General features: G+C 37.2%; 1 protein-coding gene across 2 annotated transcripts in view; it reads right to left on the bottom strand.

The window, feature by feature from the left end:
• Positions 1 to 111: 111 nt before the first annotated feature.
• LOC135694455 (spliceosome-associated protein CWC27 homolog) overlaps positions 112 to 16,373 on the bottom strand; it is a 33,999-nt gene continuing 17,737 nt past the window's right edge. For both annotated transcript variants that reach the window (XM_065213212.2, XM_065213213.2), the window contains exons 7-14: positions 6,646 to 6,752; positions 5,986 to 6,055; positions 4,859 to 4,942; positions 4,437 to 4,543; positions 3,960 to 4,057; positions 3,532 to 3,659; positions 1,562 to 1,656; positions 112 to 874 (exon numbers count right to left, since the gene is read on the bottom strand). In XM_065213212.2, coding sequence (XP_065069284.2) covers positions 715 to 874; positions 1,562 to 1,656; positions 3,532 to 3,659; positions 3,960 to 4,057; positions 4,437 to 4,543; positions 4,859 to 4,942; positions 5,986 to 6,055; positions 6,646 to 6,752 — 849 coding nt within the window. In that variant the 3' untranslated portion in view covers positions 112 to 714. The remainder of the gene's footprint in view (positions 875 to 1,561; positions 1,657 to 3,531; positions 3,660 to 3,959; positions 4,058 to 4,436; positions 4,544 to 4,858; positions 4,943 to 5,985; positions 6,056 to 6,645; positions 6,753 to 16,373) is intronic.

A 16,373-nucleotide genomic window follows, 5' to 3' on the forward strand; every position in this document is an offset into this window, starting at 1 on the left:
CCCCAGATTGTTAAAAACAAAATTTAAATTTTGCTGAAAAATTTATCTTTCAGGAAGTGGAAACTTTTCTATAACAAAAGCGTTATCAGTCTTCAGAAACCTACCCGCGGATATACTGGCTCTACAAGATATTCACTAGTCAACTTAGTTTATTTGTAATTTGTAAAAAACACGCAATTTATTTGTGAAATATCGATGTAAATTGATAACAGGAAAGTCTACTCCAGCACTTGAGCTTAGCGATAATGCATTGCAGTCAGCAGATCATGGTGCAATCTTTCTAAACGACGACACAATGCACTAATATGAGGACTATTATAGCTGTGCAGCTTCTGTAGGTTGAAAGTGATTGTTGCTGGATTACGATCCTAAATGATTGTATTGCATTGAGTAGTAGTTTGTGCTGTGGAGTATTCTTTTTATGTCTGTTTAGTTTTCATTCTCATTTAATCAAAGTGGTTTGACGGTGGTTTTAAATAAAACTCTTATCAGAATGGCCACTTAGACCTGTTCATCATCAAAGTAATTATCACGAATATGACAAAAATGTAGGTCTTGCTCAAGAGATCTTGTTCATTGACGAGAGCAACAAACAGCCCAATGCTCTACAAAGACAGAGGAAATGGGTTCAGTTTGAAGAGCAAAATAGCCTGCTTGGCTTGCGGGTGATATATCAAAATAAGCAGCAATGGTCGGCTTCCTCCGTGACAAATATCATCGCTTTGCCCTTTTAGCATCTTTACGTCCACTGGCCTCTCTCCGCCTTTGGTTGATTGGGTTTCTTGGGTCAAAAATGTCATATGTGTCTTCGTCGCGCATGTTTGCATCTTTTGCCCTGGCAGCAGCACTTTCAAACTTTAATGTGTGGCCCATCCTAAACGAGAATAATAAGAAAACATTTAAAGAAGGTTGTCTCAACCAGTTATGGATAGATGGGCTTACGGTGCTAGCAGCTTGATAAAATGTATTCCGTACAGATTAGTTTTCAGCTTTGCTTGTGCAAAGCTAACGATAAAGTGATATAGCGAATGGACGTATGAGTCCCATGCGTCGAGATTAGGTTAAATGAAATATTCTATGATGCTATTCTGCTTATGATAGAGTTAGAGTTTGTTAGACAGACTCATAGCAAATTGGATGTTTGTGTGTTTATGGTCGTCTAGCTGCATCGCTTAAATTTCAATGATAGAAACAACAATAGAGATCTAAAAGAGAGGAAGCTACAATGCTCACCAAAAGTGTTGGAATAGTCCTTTCTTCTTTCCTACTAAATGTCTCCCCTCCCCCCATAGTTGGATTCCGACTAGAAAATGACAACAAATGTAGGTAGGAGCGTAAATTGTGAAACCGATGTTCATCTTCCTTCCCAAAATTGTTTAAGGGGGGAGGGGGATCCGTTTGCTTGAAATGGGGAAATGAACTGAAAAGTAAGCATTTAGTACGAGTGCAATTGCGGTGTTTCAACTACTTTTGGCGGCCATTGTAGCTTTAAAACAACATCCATCAAACGTGGAAAGGCAATGACTAAATATTGAAGCGGAAAATGGCAAATCACACAAACCATCCCATATCTGATTCTTCTTCTGCCTCCTCACGAAGCGAACTTTCTTCAGTCGATGATAATTTTGTTTGAAATCCTGACAACATGGCCAATGTCTGCGTAAAAAAAGGATGGTAGACCTTAACGTGACTTCACATTAACTGATTAAATATAACAACAAACATCTTTCGTCTGACAATTTGTTGGCATAAGCATCTAATCAGAAAGAGGTCACTTCTACAAGGTCCAGCCCAAAGCAGACGCTAGCAAACACTGGTTGGTAAAAAGAAACCTAAACTAATGCAGAACAGCTAATTCTAAGAGCTTCTGAGTAGACATGGACAACAAACTGGGTCAATTTTTGTTGAAATTCAATCCAACTTAACAAATCCAACAAATTTCAAGCCTTTGCTCTATTTGTTTCCTAGGGCTTAAGGGGTTCTTAAGCATTTTGAGTGTTAGACCAGACAAACATGTAGATTTTCTTAAGGGGACACTTGCAACTTCTTTCAACTCCTGGTGTTAAAAAAACCACTCAAAATGAAATTCAGATCATACTTTCCAGGCTTAATTAGAGATAAGTAGCAGGCCTATTTGTCCGATTATGTTAGATTCTATATTCATACAATCTGTTCATTGTACTTATTTCCAAGAAATAAGTTTCGGAAAGGTGGATGAAAGAATGAAAAAGAGAGGTCAGTGATAACAGGATATGATGCTGGCTGGATGCTGGAGGGATTGCCTCAATGTGCAATACACGATGGATTTACAGACCCAAGGCCAGGAATAACTTTATCGGCAAATTGTAGGGCTAAAAACCTTAAACTGTAACATAGCATGAAAACCCAAAAAAAGTTTACACAAAACTTTGTAACTTCACGTCTCTTCTACCAGGTTCAGTCAGATAATCGTTGTTTGCCTCAACTGTTTTGGAGATTTAGACGTTAATCTTTGCTAGGTTCTGGTTAGGTCGACTTGAAGTGCTTGAAGTCAGATCCAGGGACTGTGAAACGTATGTTAAAGAGAGGCCGAAATGTGATGATAGTGTATGTATCTTGTAAAGGCCGCTACCATTGTTCCATAGTTTTATCTTTATTAATGACATGAAAAAGTAAGGGCCTTGCAAATAATTTTGGAATAATCTTACCATAAGAGCAAATAATCAACTTTTTTGCATTTGAATAAAAGGAAAATAAGGTGGAGCAGAGCAATAAATAAAAAATAGTTTAGGATCAATGTATAAGACTGTATCCCAGTCCACAAATGCTGCCACACGCACTATAAAGCAGGAACTACATGAACCAAAGAAAAAATCTGGCCTCCAGCATGAGATTGCACAAAGTAGAGAAAGGGTTGAGGCCATGCTGTGAACTTCACTTGAAATAAATGATGACGGTTTTTGGAAAACATGTCTTCATTTTTTTTTACTTTTTAACTTTCTCAAAGCGTTATAATATTTCGCTATAAAACGATTAAATGATTAAATAAAGCATTTTAGATTTCGGTACTCCCTTTCGGACCAAAAACTGGTCAATGGAACACATATTATAATTTACTGCAGAGAAAAAGGAAATATTAGAGCAAAAGAAATAACAGAACAAAATCGAATTTCTAATTTTGAAAGTGTAAGCCAAAAATATTTTTTGGGTAAAAGCATTCGGCGGGCCCGATGAAATCTTGTTCTTTCGGGCCGGAGTTGGCCCGCGGGATGGAAGTTAAGAATAGCTTAATGACAACGAGCAAGCAACCATAATTTCAATGTAATTAGGTGATTTCTACATTTAGGAACCTATTAACATTTAAGAACAATCAAGGTATTTCAGATTTCAGGCTAGATGGGTTCTTATAAAATGGGGTCTAATTTCATAATTTCAGCTTGTAGGTTCTTAATTTCCTATCACATCACAAGGTAAATATTTGTATCGTAACATTTGCATGTATAAAATGCTTTCACGTATCGTGTGAAGAGCATTAAAGAGGGCAAAGCTTACCTCTTTTTCCCTATTTCCCCCTTTCCTCAGAATGGAGCTTTCTTTTTTCATTTTCACAAACTGTTGTTTCTCATGTTTTAGCCGGGTCATCAGTTCGTTTACTGCAGAGGTTTCCTCGTCTTCTGAAACTGTGACAAACAGAAAAGGTTTTCTGAAGAAATCGAAGAAAAAATATGTACAAAAACTGATACAGTTAGGTGATGTAAACATGGAATAGCCTTTCTTATGGCTGCAGATGAAAAGCACTTTTTTGATGTACATTGCCAGTCGTCTTGTAAATGGTCAGATAATTACAAAGCACCTAACCGTTTAGCAAGGAGTGGACTTCCCGAAACAACAGGATTCAACCACGACATTTTTTTACCATTAACTGAGGCACTGATCGGTGTCTACCTAAACTCAAGTGTCAACAAGAATATCATTCATACCTGCAGCAGTCTTCTTTGGCTCCTCCTGAATGATCTTCTTATTCTGTTGCGCAGCTAATTCCCGCTTGAGTTCTCTGGCTTCTTTCTTCAATGCTGCCCTGGCAAATGGAAAGAGCAAAGCAATAATACCAAAACATGAAAAAACGCAAAACATTATCAACAATAATTTAAAACTAACTAATTTAAACAGCACACCAGCTTTCAATAGATTCTAAATAGATGGCTATTGGTTTGTGGAAAATATTTTGCACATACTCAGCCAAAGTAAGAGCAAGAGAGGTATGTGGCTTTGCAATATATTGTTATGCAGACTGCTCCTGATCAAGGAAACAAAAAGCAACATTCGAGCATGTATGTTATTCAGTGCACGTTGTTGCCGGTATGGGTCAATCTCGACTTCAACGGTTGAAGAAGTTGTTAATGGGTTTTTACGCCATTTGAAAGAGTCGAAATAAAGTAAGAACAAAACAAGCTCACTTTCTTTTTCTTTTTTCCAATTCTTCTTCGTCTTCGGACAAAGAATCCTGGTCGTCTCTTTTAGCCTCTGGTTTCTTCGATAATTTTTGCCTTATGTTCTCCACCGCCTGATTGTCAGACGAAAATAAGACAAAATTTGAAACACAAAAATTTACAAGGGCGCATTAGCGATTGTTAAATGTATCTGGAAACATGGTTTCAACTGGAAAGAAACCATGAACACAGCATATCAATGTATCCGTCGTAGGTGAAGTTATAAATTTTAAACTGTGCTAGTTTAGTAGCCTTGATATCATAGCATCGAGATGGTAGATCCATGTGATTCATATAAAGTGAACATAGTGATAGAAGAACAAGCTGAAAAGATGTGGATCACTTAATGTGCGCAATTATAATTGTAGTGAGCAAAATCATACACTCACTGGCAACGACTTAACATCGACTGCTTGTTCAGTACTGAGTTTTGGATCATTTAAAACATCATGGCTGCTCTGTATCTTGATTTCCTAGAACCGAAAACCCTTTATTATATCATCAAATATAATAACTCCGAAGTAGATGTTTAGTCAAAAGGGCTACAATCATACAGACTAGATGTTCAGTCAAATGGACTACAATCATACAATCATTGTAGTGTGTGTCTTCCACGGATAAGAACTGAATACGCGAGGAAAGGTTTCTATTACAAGGGTGCAAAGACTTTTAATGAGCTACCACTGAGTCAAAGGACGTCTGACAATGCATCTGATTTTATGAAAATTATGAACACAATTAATACATAAGATTTTAATTTGTAATACTACAAAATTGATTTTTTAAGACCTGCAGTTGTAACATATTTATATATCTTCTTTTTAAGCACCTTTCTTTTTACAGGACAAACATTGATAACAGTAATTTCGTAATTGTTGAAGTTTTTATCCTGTTAAATAATTCGTTATTATTACTATTATTATTATTATTATTATTAACAAACAGTCAACTTCTTTGGATCGCCGAAAAATCAAAAAATTCTATTGTTTTCTTTGTTGATCTATATATACTATTTTTGAATGGCGGATCATACAGCTCAAATATATTAATGGACAATTTTGATTTGAAATACGGGCAACAGCAGAATGCATGAAAAATATTCAATTAGTGTCCATAAAATGGGTATAACCCTTTCGGCTATTTGATAAGGTATTTCATCTGTAGAATCCGAGATATAAAAGAAAATGGTCGGGGGAAAAGTCAAATCACTATGGTCTAATATTAGAGCTACAAAACAAAGTCTGTCTTTATATTCAATTGATAAAAGAAGGATGACAACAGCCGTTTGGCACAGACGATTAAAAAAGAAGATAAATGTAATAAATTTTGAGAAATTTGAATTCATCTCGATGTTTGAAAAGAAGTAATTGCGGACTACGCAGAAATGGTGCAAAAAGAAGAACACAATGTCAGCCGTACATCCAATACACATCCTTCAATAGAGATATGCCAGGTTTTACAGCAAAATAACTAAATTTGAGATTGACAATTAACACAATTAACAAGAAAAAAACACCTTGCTGATAGCCGTCAGCTCTCCGTCATCTTCCTCAGCTTCTTCTCCAAATGATAATAATTTGAAATTCCTTGAAAGGTAGGGAAAAACGGAATTAAACGCCAAAATCATTTTTCATACATTCCACTAACAAATTATAATAATGCATATTTCAAAAATGAGGGACGGACTTTGAAAAAATTTAACCTATAAACCAAGAGTATAGATGGCATTTACATGATTCTATGATATCTAAACAATAAAAAAAAAGTTAAAGCCAAGAATTATCTCAATTATGTTTTAAACTACAGGGCAGTGCAGTTTAGGAATATATCTAAGTTTAAATTTTGAGGTGAATTTGAGCTAGAATTTCTTCAAAGCAAATTTTAAAATATTTTAGAACTGGGTGCACATTTGGAAATTTTCAAACTTATTTCTTGCTCAGTGCATCTAATTCTCTATACCTACGAAATTTTGTGCTTCTAGACGATAGATAAAGGTGTATCTTCCTGCGGAGACGTCAAAAATACGGCGTTAAAGGCAATTTTCATCATTCATTCAGCGTGGCAAAGTGTCTATGTCTGCCATATCTAGATGAAATGTGTGTCTGGCTGAATCGCACAATTCTGAATTAAACCAACCGCAAATCACAAAAATAACAAAAGAAGAAAAAAAGCCCACTTTTCTTGTTTCTTCCTAGCCTTTTTCTTTTCGTCTTTATCAAGATTTTTACTTGCTTCCTGCTTTATCTTTCTTGGCTCAATGTCCTCAAAAGGGTTGTGAAGGATCTAAAATCACAACTCAAATTCTTAACCGTTCGTGTAAACAAATCGAAACATGAACATGAAACGTTGACAACGCAAACACAAAAATGCCGTATTCTGTAAGGCTTCTGGATGAAGAGAAACCTTGGGACTAGGGACAGTATTCTATGATTCAGGGAAGCTGGTTTTATCTCAAATGATATGAACTATCAAAGTCCTACATTAAGAGACTTCTGGATGAAACAACTCGTCTTAAATAGAATAGTTGGTCGAAGGGTCAATCTCCTTTGCTTTTGGGAAGCTGGTGTGATCTCACGTAGTATCACCTATCAAAGTCCTAAATTAATAGGCTTTTGAGTGAGGCAACTCGTCAAAAATAGAATAGCTGGTCGAAGGGGTAGTCTTCTATGATTCTGGGAAGATGGTATGATCTCAAGTAATGTGGCATATCAAATTCCTAAATTAATAGGCTTCTCGATGAGGCAACTCGTCTTAAATAAAATAGCTGGTCGAAGGAGTAGTCTTCTATGATTCTGGGAAGATGGTATGATCTCAAGTAATGTGGCCTATCATATTCCAAAATTAATAGGCTTCTTGATGAGGCAACTCGTCATAAATAGAATAGCTGGTCGAAAGAGTAGTCTTCTATATTCTGGGAAGATGGTATGATCTCAAGTAGTGTGGCATATCAAATTCCTAAATTAATAGGCTTCTTGATGAGGCAACTCGTCATAAATAGAATAGCTGGTCGAAAGAGTAGTCTTCTATGATTCTGGGAAGATGGTATGATCTCAAGTAATGTGGCATATCAAATTCCTAAATTAATAGGCTTCTCGATGAGGCAACTCGTCATAAATAGAATAGCTGGTCGAAGGGGTAGTCTTCTATGATTCTGGGAAGATGGTATGATCTCAAGTAATGAGACCTTTCAAATTCCTAAATTAATAGGCTTCTGGATAAGGCAAATCGTCATAAAAAGAATAGCTGGTCGAAGGGGTAGTCTTCTATGATTCTGGGAAGATGGTATGATCTCAAGTAATGAGACCTTTCAAATTCCTAAATTAATAGGCTTCTGGATAAGGCAAATCGTCATAAAAAGAATAGCTGCTTGAAGGGGTAGTCTTCTATGATTCTGGGAAGATGGTATGATCTCAAGTAATGTGGCCTACCAAATTCCTAAATTAATAGGCTTCTGGATGAGGCAAATCGTCATAAATAGAATAGCTGGTCGAAGGGGTAGTCTTCTATGATTCTGGGAAGATGGTATGATCTCAAGTAATGACACCTTTCAAATTCCTAAATTAATAGGCTTCTGGATAAGGCAAATCGTCATAAAAAGAATAGCTGCTTGAAGGGGTAGTCTTCTATGATTCTGGGAAGATGGTATGATCTCAAGTAATGTGGCCTACCAAATTCCTAAATTAATAGGATTCTGGATGAGGCAACTCGTTTTAAAGAGAATAGTTGTTCGAAGGGGTAGTTTTCAATCATTTTGGGAAGATGGTATGATCTCAAGTAATGTGGCCTACCAAATTCCTAAATTAATAGGATTCTGGATGAGGCAACTCGTTTTAAAGAGAATAGTTGTTCGAAGGGGTAGTCTTCAATCATTCTGGGAAGATGGTATGATCTCAAGTAATGTGGCCTACCAAATTCCTAAATTAATAGGCTTCTGGATGAGGCAACTCGCCATAAAAAGAATAGTTGTTCGAAGGGGTAGTCTTCTATGATTCTGGGAAGATGGTATGATCTCAAGTAATGAGACCTTTCAAATTCCTAAATTAATAGGCTTCTGGATAAGGCAAATCGTCATAAAAAGAATAGCTGCTTGAAGGGGTAGTCTTCTTTGATTCTGGGAAGATGATATGATCTCAAGTAATGTGGCATATCAAATTCCTAAATTAATAGGCTTCTTGATGAGGCAACTCGTCATAAATAGAATAGCTGGTCGAAGGGGTAGTCTTCTATGATTCTGGGAAGATGGTATGATCTCAAGTAATGTGGCCTACCAAATTCCTAAATTAATAGGCTTCTGGATGAGGCAACTCGCCATAAAAAGAATAGTTGTTCGAAGGGGTAGTCTTCTATGATTCTGGGAAGATGGTATGATCTCAAGTAATGAGACCTTTCAAATTCCTAAATTAATAGGCTTCTTGATGAGGCAACTCGTCATAAATAGAATAGCTGGTCGAAAGAGTAGTCTTCTATATTCTGGGAAGATGGTATGATCTCAAGTAGTGTGGCATATCAAATTCCTAAATTAATAGGCTTCTTGATGAGGCAACTCGTCATAAATAGGATAGCTGGTCGAAAGAGTAGTCTTCTATGATTCTGGGAAGATGGTATGATCTCAAGTAATGTGGCCTATCAAATTCCTAAATTAATAGGCTTCTCGATGAGGCAACTCGTCATAAATAGAATAGCTGGTCGAAGGGGTAGTCTTCTATGATTCTGGGAAGATGGTATGATCTCAAGTAATGAGACCTTTCAAATTCCTAAATTAATAGGCTTCTGGATAAGGCAAGTCGTCATAAAAAGAATAGCTGGTTAAAGGGGTAGTCTTCTATGATTCTGGGAAGATGGTATGATCTCAAGAAATGTGGCCTATCAAATTCCTAAATTAATAGGCTTCTGGATGAGGTAACTCGTCATAAATAGAATAGCTGGTCGAAGGGGTAGTCTTCTATGATTCTGGGAAGATGGTATGATCTCAAGTAATGAGACCTTTCAAATTCCTAAATTAATAGGCTTCTGGATAAGGCAAATCGTCATAAAAAGAATAGCTGCTTGAAGGGGTAGTCTTCTATGATTCTGGGAAGATGGTATGATCTCAAGTAATGTGGCCTACCAAATTCCTAAATTAATAGGCTTCTGGATGAGGCAAATCGTCATAAATAGAATAGCTGGTCGAAGGGGTAGTCTTCTATGATTCTGGGAAGATGGTATGATCTCAAGTAATGAGACCTTTCAAATTCCTAAATTAATAGGCTTCTGGATAAGGCAAATCTTCATAAAAAGAATAGCTGCTTGAAGGGGTAGTCTTCTATGATTCTGGGAAGATGGTATGATCTCAAGTAATGTGGCCTACCAAATTCCTAAATTAATAGGATTCTGGATGAGGCAACTCGTTTTAAAGAGAATAGTTGTTCGAAGGGGTAGTTTTCAATCATTTTGGGAAGATGGTATGATCTCAAGTAATGTGGCCTACCAAATTCCTAAATTAATAGGATTCTGGATGAGGCAACTCGTTTTAAAGAGAATAGTTGTTCGAAGGGGTAGTCTTCAATCATTCTGGGAAGATGGTATGATCTCAAGTAATGTGGCCTACCAAATTCCTAAATTAATAGGCTTCTGGATGAGGCAACTCGCCATAAAAAGAATAGTTGTTCGAAGGGGTAGTCTTCTATGATTCTGGGAAGATGGTATGATCTCAAGTAATGAGACCTTTCAAATTCCTAAATTAATAGGCTTCTGGATAAGGCAAATCGTCATAAAAAGAATAGCTGCTTGAAGGGGTAGTCTTCTATGATTCTGGGAAGATGATATGATCTCAAGTAATGTGGCATATCAAATTCCTAAATTAATAGGCTTCTTGATGAGGCAACTCGTCATAAATAGAATAGCTGGTCGAAGGGGTAGTCTTCTATGATTCTGGGAAGATGGTATGATCTCAAGTAATGTGGCCTACCAAATTCCTAAATTAATAGGCTTCTGGATGAGGCAACTCGCCATAAAAAGAATAGCTGGTCGAAGGGGTAGTCTTCTATGATTCTGGGAAGATGGTATGATCTCAAGTAATGTGGCCTACCAAATTCCTAAATTAATAGGCTTCTGGATGAGGCAACTCGCCATAAAAAGAATAGTTGTTCGAAGGGGTAGTTTTCAATCATTCTGGGAAGATGGTATGATCTCAAGTAATGTGGCCTACCAAATTCCTAAATTAATAGGCTTCTGGATGAGGCAACTCGCCATAAAAAGAATAGTTGTTCGAAGGGGTAGTCTTCTATGATTCTGGGAAGATGGTATGATCTCAAGTAATGTGGCCTACCAAATTCCTAAATTAATAGGCTTCTGGATGAGGCAACTCGCCATAAAAAGAATAGTTGTTCGAAGGGGTAGTCTTCTATGATTCTGGGAAGATGGTATGATCTCAAGTAATGAGACCTTTCAAATTCCTAAATTAATAGGCTTCTGGATAAGGCAAATCGTCATAAAAAGAATAGCTGCTTGAAGGGGTAGTCTTCTTTGATTCTGGGAAGATGATATGATCTCAAGTAATGTGGCATATCAAATTCCTAAATTAATAGGCTTCTTGATGAGGCAACTCGTCATAAATAGAATAGCTGGTCGAAGGGGTAGTCTTCTATGATTCTGGGAAGATGGTATGATCTCAAGTAATGAGACCTTTCAAATTCCTAAATTAATAGGCTTCTGGATGAGGCAAATCGTCATAAATAGAATAGCTGGTCGAAGGGGTAGTCTTCTATGATTTTGGGAAGATGGTATGATCTCAAGTAATGAGACCTTTCAAATTCCTAAATTAATAGGCTTCTGGATGAGGCAAATCGTCATAAATAGAATAGCTGGTCGAAGGGGTAGTCTTCTATGATTCTGGGAAGATGGTATGATCTCAAGTAATGAGACCTTTCAAATTCCTAAATTAATAGGCTTCTGGATGAGGCAAATCGTCATAAATAGAATAGCTGGTCGAAGGGGTAGTCTTCTATGATTTTGGGAAGATGATATGATCTCAAGTAATGTGGCATATCAAATTCCTAAATTAATAGGCTTCTTGATGAGGCAACTCGTCATAAATAGAATAGCTGGTCGAAAGAGTAGTCTTCTATGATTCTGGGAAGATGGTATGATCTCAAGTAATGTGGCCTATCAAATTCCTAAATTAATAGGCTTCTCGATGAGGCAACTCGTCATAAATAGAATAGCTGGTCGAAGGGGTAGTCTTCTATGATTCTGGGAAGATGGTATGATCTCAAGTAATGAGACCTTTCAAATTCCTAAATTAATAGGCTTCTGGATAAGGCAAGTCGTCATAAAAAGAATAGCTGGTTAAAGGGGTAGTCTTCTATGATTCTGGGAAGATGGTATGATCTCAAGTAATGTGGCCTATCAAATTCCTAAATTAATAGGCTTCTGGATGAGGTAACTCGTCTTAAATAGAATAGCTGGTCGAAGGGGTAGTCTTCTATGATTCTGGGAAGATGGTATGATCTCAAGTAATGAGACCTTTCAAATTCCTAAATTAATAGGCTTCTGGATAAGGCAAATCGTCATAAAAAGAATAGCTGCTTGAAGGGGTAGTCTTCTATGATTCTGGGAAGATGGTATGATCTCAAGTAATGTGGCCTACCAAATTCCTAAATTAATAGGCTTCTGGATGAGGCAAATCGTCATAAATAGAATAGCTGGTCGAAGGGGTAGTCTTCTATGATTCTGGGAAGATGGTATGATCTCAAGTAATGAGACCTTTCAAATTCCTAAATTAATAGGCTTCTGGATAAGGCAAATCTTCATAAAAAGAATAGCTGCTTGAAGGGGTAGTCTTCTATGATTCTGGGAAGATGGTATGATCTCAAGTAATGTGGCCTACCAAATTCCTAAATTAATAGGATTCTGGATGAGGCAACTCGTTTTAAAGAGAATAGTTGTTCGAAGGGGTAGTTTTCAATCATTTTGGGAAGATGGTATGATCTCAAGTAATGTGGCCTACCAAATTCCTAAATTAATAGGATTCTGGATGAGGCAACTCGTTTTAAAGAGAATAGTTGTTCGAAGGGGTAGTCTTCAATCATTCTGGGAAGATGGTATGATCTCAAGTAATGTGGCCTACCAAATTCCTAAATTAATAGGCTTCTGGATGAGGCAACTCGCCATAAAAAGAATAGTTGTTCGAAGGGGTAGTCTTCTATGATTCTGGGAAGATGGTATGATCTCAAGTAATGAGACCTTTCAAATTCCTAAATTAATAGGCTTCTGGATAAGGCAAATCGTCATAAAAAGAATAGCTGCTTGAAGGGGTAGTCTTCTATGATTCTGGGAAGATGATATGATCTCAAGTAATGTTGCATATCAAATTCCTAAATTAATAGGCTTCTTGATGAGGCAACTCGTCATAAATAGAATAGCTGGTCGAAGGGGTAGTCTTCTATGATTCTGGGAAGATGGTATGATCTCAAGTAATGTGGCCTACCAAATTCCTAAATTAATAGGCTTCTGGATGAGGCAACTCGCCATAAAAAGAATAGTTGTTCGAAGGGGTAGTCTTCTATGATTCTGGGAAGATGGTATGATCTCAAGTAATGAGACCTTTCAAATTCCTAAATTAATAGGCTTCTGGATGAGGCAAATCGTCATAAATAGAATAGCTGGTCGAAGGGGTAGTCTTCTATGATTTTGGGAAGATGATATGATCTCAAGTAATGTGGCATATCAAATTCCTAAATTAATAGGCTTCTTGATGAGGCAACTCGTCATAAATAGAATAGCTGGTCGAAGGGGTAGTCTTCTATGATTCTGGGAAGATGGTATGATCTCAAGTAATGTGGCATATCAAATTCCTAAATTAATAGGCTTCTTGATGAGGCAACTCGTCATAAATAGAATAGCTGGTCGAAGGGGTAGTCTTCTATGATTCTGGGAAGATGGTATGATCTCAAGTAATGTGGCATATCAAATTCCTAAATTAATAGGCTTCTTGATGAGGCAACTCGTCATAAATAGAATAGCTGGTCGAAGGGGTAGTCTTCTATGATTCTGGGAAGATGGTATGATCTCAAGTAATGTGGCATATCAAATTCCTAAATTAATAGGCTTCTTGATGAGGCAACTCGTCTTAAATAGAATAGCTGGTCGAAGGGGTAGTCTTCTATGATTCTGGGAAGATGGTATGATCTCAAGTAATGTGGCATATCAAATTCCTAAATTAATAGGCTTCTTGATGAGGCAACTCGTCATAAATAGAATAGCTGGTCGAAGGGGTAGTCTTCAATCATTCTGGGAAGATGGTATGATCTCAAGTAATGTGGCATATTAAATTCCTAAATTAATAGGCTTCTGGATGAGGCAAATCGTCTTAAATACAATAGCTGGTCGAAGGGGTAGTCTTCTATGATTCTGGGAAGATGGTATGATCTCAAGTAATGTGGCATATTAAATTCCTAAATTAATAGGCTTCTGGATGAGGCAAATCGTCATAAATAGAATAGCTGGTCGAAGGGGTAGTCTTCTATGATTCTGGGAAGATGATATGATCTCAAGTAATGTGGCATATCAAATTCCTAAATTAATAGGCTTCTGGATGAGGCAACTCGTCATAAATAGAATAGCTGGTCGAAGGGGTAGTCTTCTATGATTCTGGGAAGATGGTATGATCTCAAGTAATGTGGCCTATCAAATTCCTAAATTAATAGGCTTCTGGATGAGGTAACTCGTCATAAATAGAATAGCTGGTCGAAGGGGTAGTCTTCTATGATTCTGGGAATATGGTATGATCTCAAGTAATGAGACCTTTCAAATTCCTAAAGTAAAAGGCTGCTGGATGAGGCAAATGGTCTTAAATAGAATAGCTGGTCGAAGGGGTAGTCTTCAATCATTCTGGGAAGATTTTATGATCTCAAGTAATGTGGCATATCAAATTCCTAAATTAATAGGCTTCTTGATGAGGCAACTCGTCATAAATAGAATAGCTGGTCGAAGGGGTAGTCTTCTATGATTCTGGGAAGATGGTATGATCTCAAGTAATGTGGCATATCAAATTCCTAAATTAATAGGCTTCTTGATGAGGCAACTCGTCTTAAATAGAATAGCTGGTCGAAGGGGTAGTCTTCTATGATTCTGGGAAGATGGTATGATCTCAAGTAATGTGGCATATCAAATTCCTAAATTAATAGGCTTCTTGATGAGGCAACTCGTCATAAATAGAATAGCTGGTCGAAGGGGTAGTCTCCAATCATTCTGGGAAGATGGTATGATCTCAAGTAATGTGGCATATTAAATTCCTAAATTAATAGGCTTCTGGATGAGGCAAATCGTCTTAAATACAATAGCTGGTCGAAGGGGTAGTCTTCTATGATTCTGGGAAGATGGTATGATCTCAAGTAATGTGGCATATTAAATTCCTAAATTAATAGGCTTCTGGATGAGGCAAATCGTCATAAATAGAATAGCTGGTCGAAGGGGTAGTCTTCTATGATTCTGGGAAGATGATATGATCTCAAGTAATGTGGCATATCAAATTCCTAAATTAATAGGCTTCTGGATGAGGCAACTCGTCATAAATAGAATAGCTGGTCGAAGGGGTAGTCTTCTATGATTCTGGGAAGATGGTATGATCTCAAGTAATGTGGCCTATCAAATTCCTAAATTAATAGGCTTCTGGATGAGGTAACTCGTCATAAATAGAATAGCTGGTCGAAGGGGTAGTCTTCTATGATTCTGGGAAGATGGTATGATCTCAAGTAATGAGACCTTTCAAATTCCTAAAGTAAAAGGCTGCTGGATGAGGCAAATGGTCTTAAATAGAATAGCTGGTCGAAGGGGTAGTCTTCAATCATTCTGGGAAGATCTTATGATCTCAAGTAATGTGGCATATCAAATTCCTAAATTAATAGGCTTCTTGATGAGGCAACTCGTCATAAATAGAATAGCTGGTCGAAGGGGTAGTCTTCTATGATTCTGGGAAGATGGTATGATCTCAAGTAATGTGGCATATTAAATTCCTAAATTAATAGGCTTCTGGATGAGGCAAATCGTCTTAAATACAATAGCTGGTCGAAGGGGTAGTCTTCTATGATTCTGGGAAGATGGTATGATCTCAAGTAATGTAACATATCAAATTCCTAAATTAATAGGCTTCTAGATGAGGCAACTCGTCATAAATAGAATAGCTGGTCGAAGGGGTAGTCTTCTATGATTCTGGGAAGATGGTATGATCTCAAGTAATGTGGCCTATCAAATTCCTAAATTAATAGGCTTCTGGATGAGGTAACTCGTCATAAATAGAATAGCTGGTCGAAGGGGTAGTCTTCTATGATTCTGGGAAGATGGTATGATCTCAAGTAATGAGACCTTTCAAATTCCTAAAGTAAAAGGCTGCTGGATGAGGCAAATGGTCTTAAATAGAATAGCTGGTCGAAGGGGTAGTCTTCAATCATTCTGGGAAGATCTTATGATCTCAAGTAATGTGGCCTACCAAATTCCTAAATTAATAGGCTTCTGGATGAGGCAACTCGCCATAAAAAGAATAGTTGTTCGAAGGGGTAGTTTTCAATCATTTTGGGAAGATGGTATGATCTCAAGTAATGTGGCCTACCAAATTCCTAAATTAATAGGATTCTGGATGAGGCAACTCGTTTTAAAGAGAATAGTTGTTCGAAGGGGTAGTCTTCAATCATTCTGGGAAGATGGTATGATCTCAAGTAATGTGTCCTACCAAATTCCTAAATTAATAGGCTTCTGGATGAGGCAACTCGCCATAAAAAGAATAGTTGTTCGAAGGGGTAGTCTTCTATGATTCTGGGAAGATGGTATGATCTCAAGTAATGAGACCTTCAAATTCCTAAATTAATAGGCTTCTGGATAAGGCAAGTCGTCATAAAAAGAATAGCTGGTTGAAGGGGTAGTCTTCTA

The sequence above is a fragment of the Rhopilema esculentum genome, chromosome 8 (genome assembly GCF_057945365.1).
Source record: "Rhopilema esculentum isolate cy_ngs chromosome 8, ASM5794536v1, whole genome shotgun sequence".
NCBI classification, from domain to species: Eukaryota; Metazoa; Cnidaria; class Scyphozoa; order Rhizostomeae; family Rhizostomatidae; genus Rhopilema; species Rhopilema esculentum.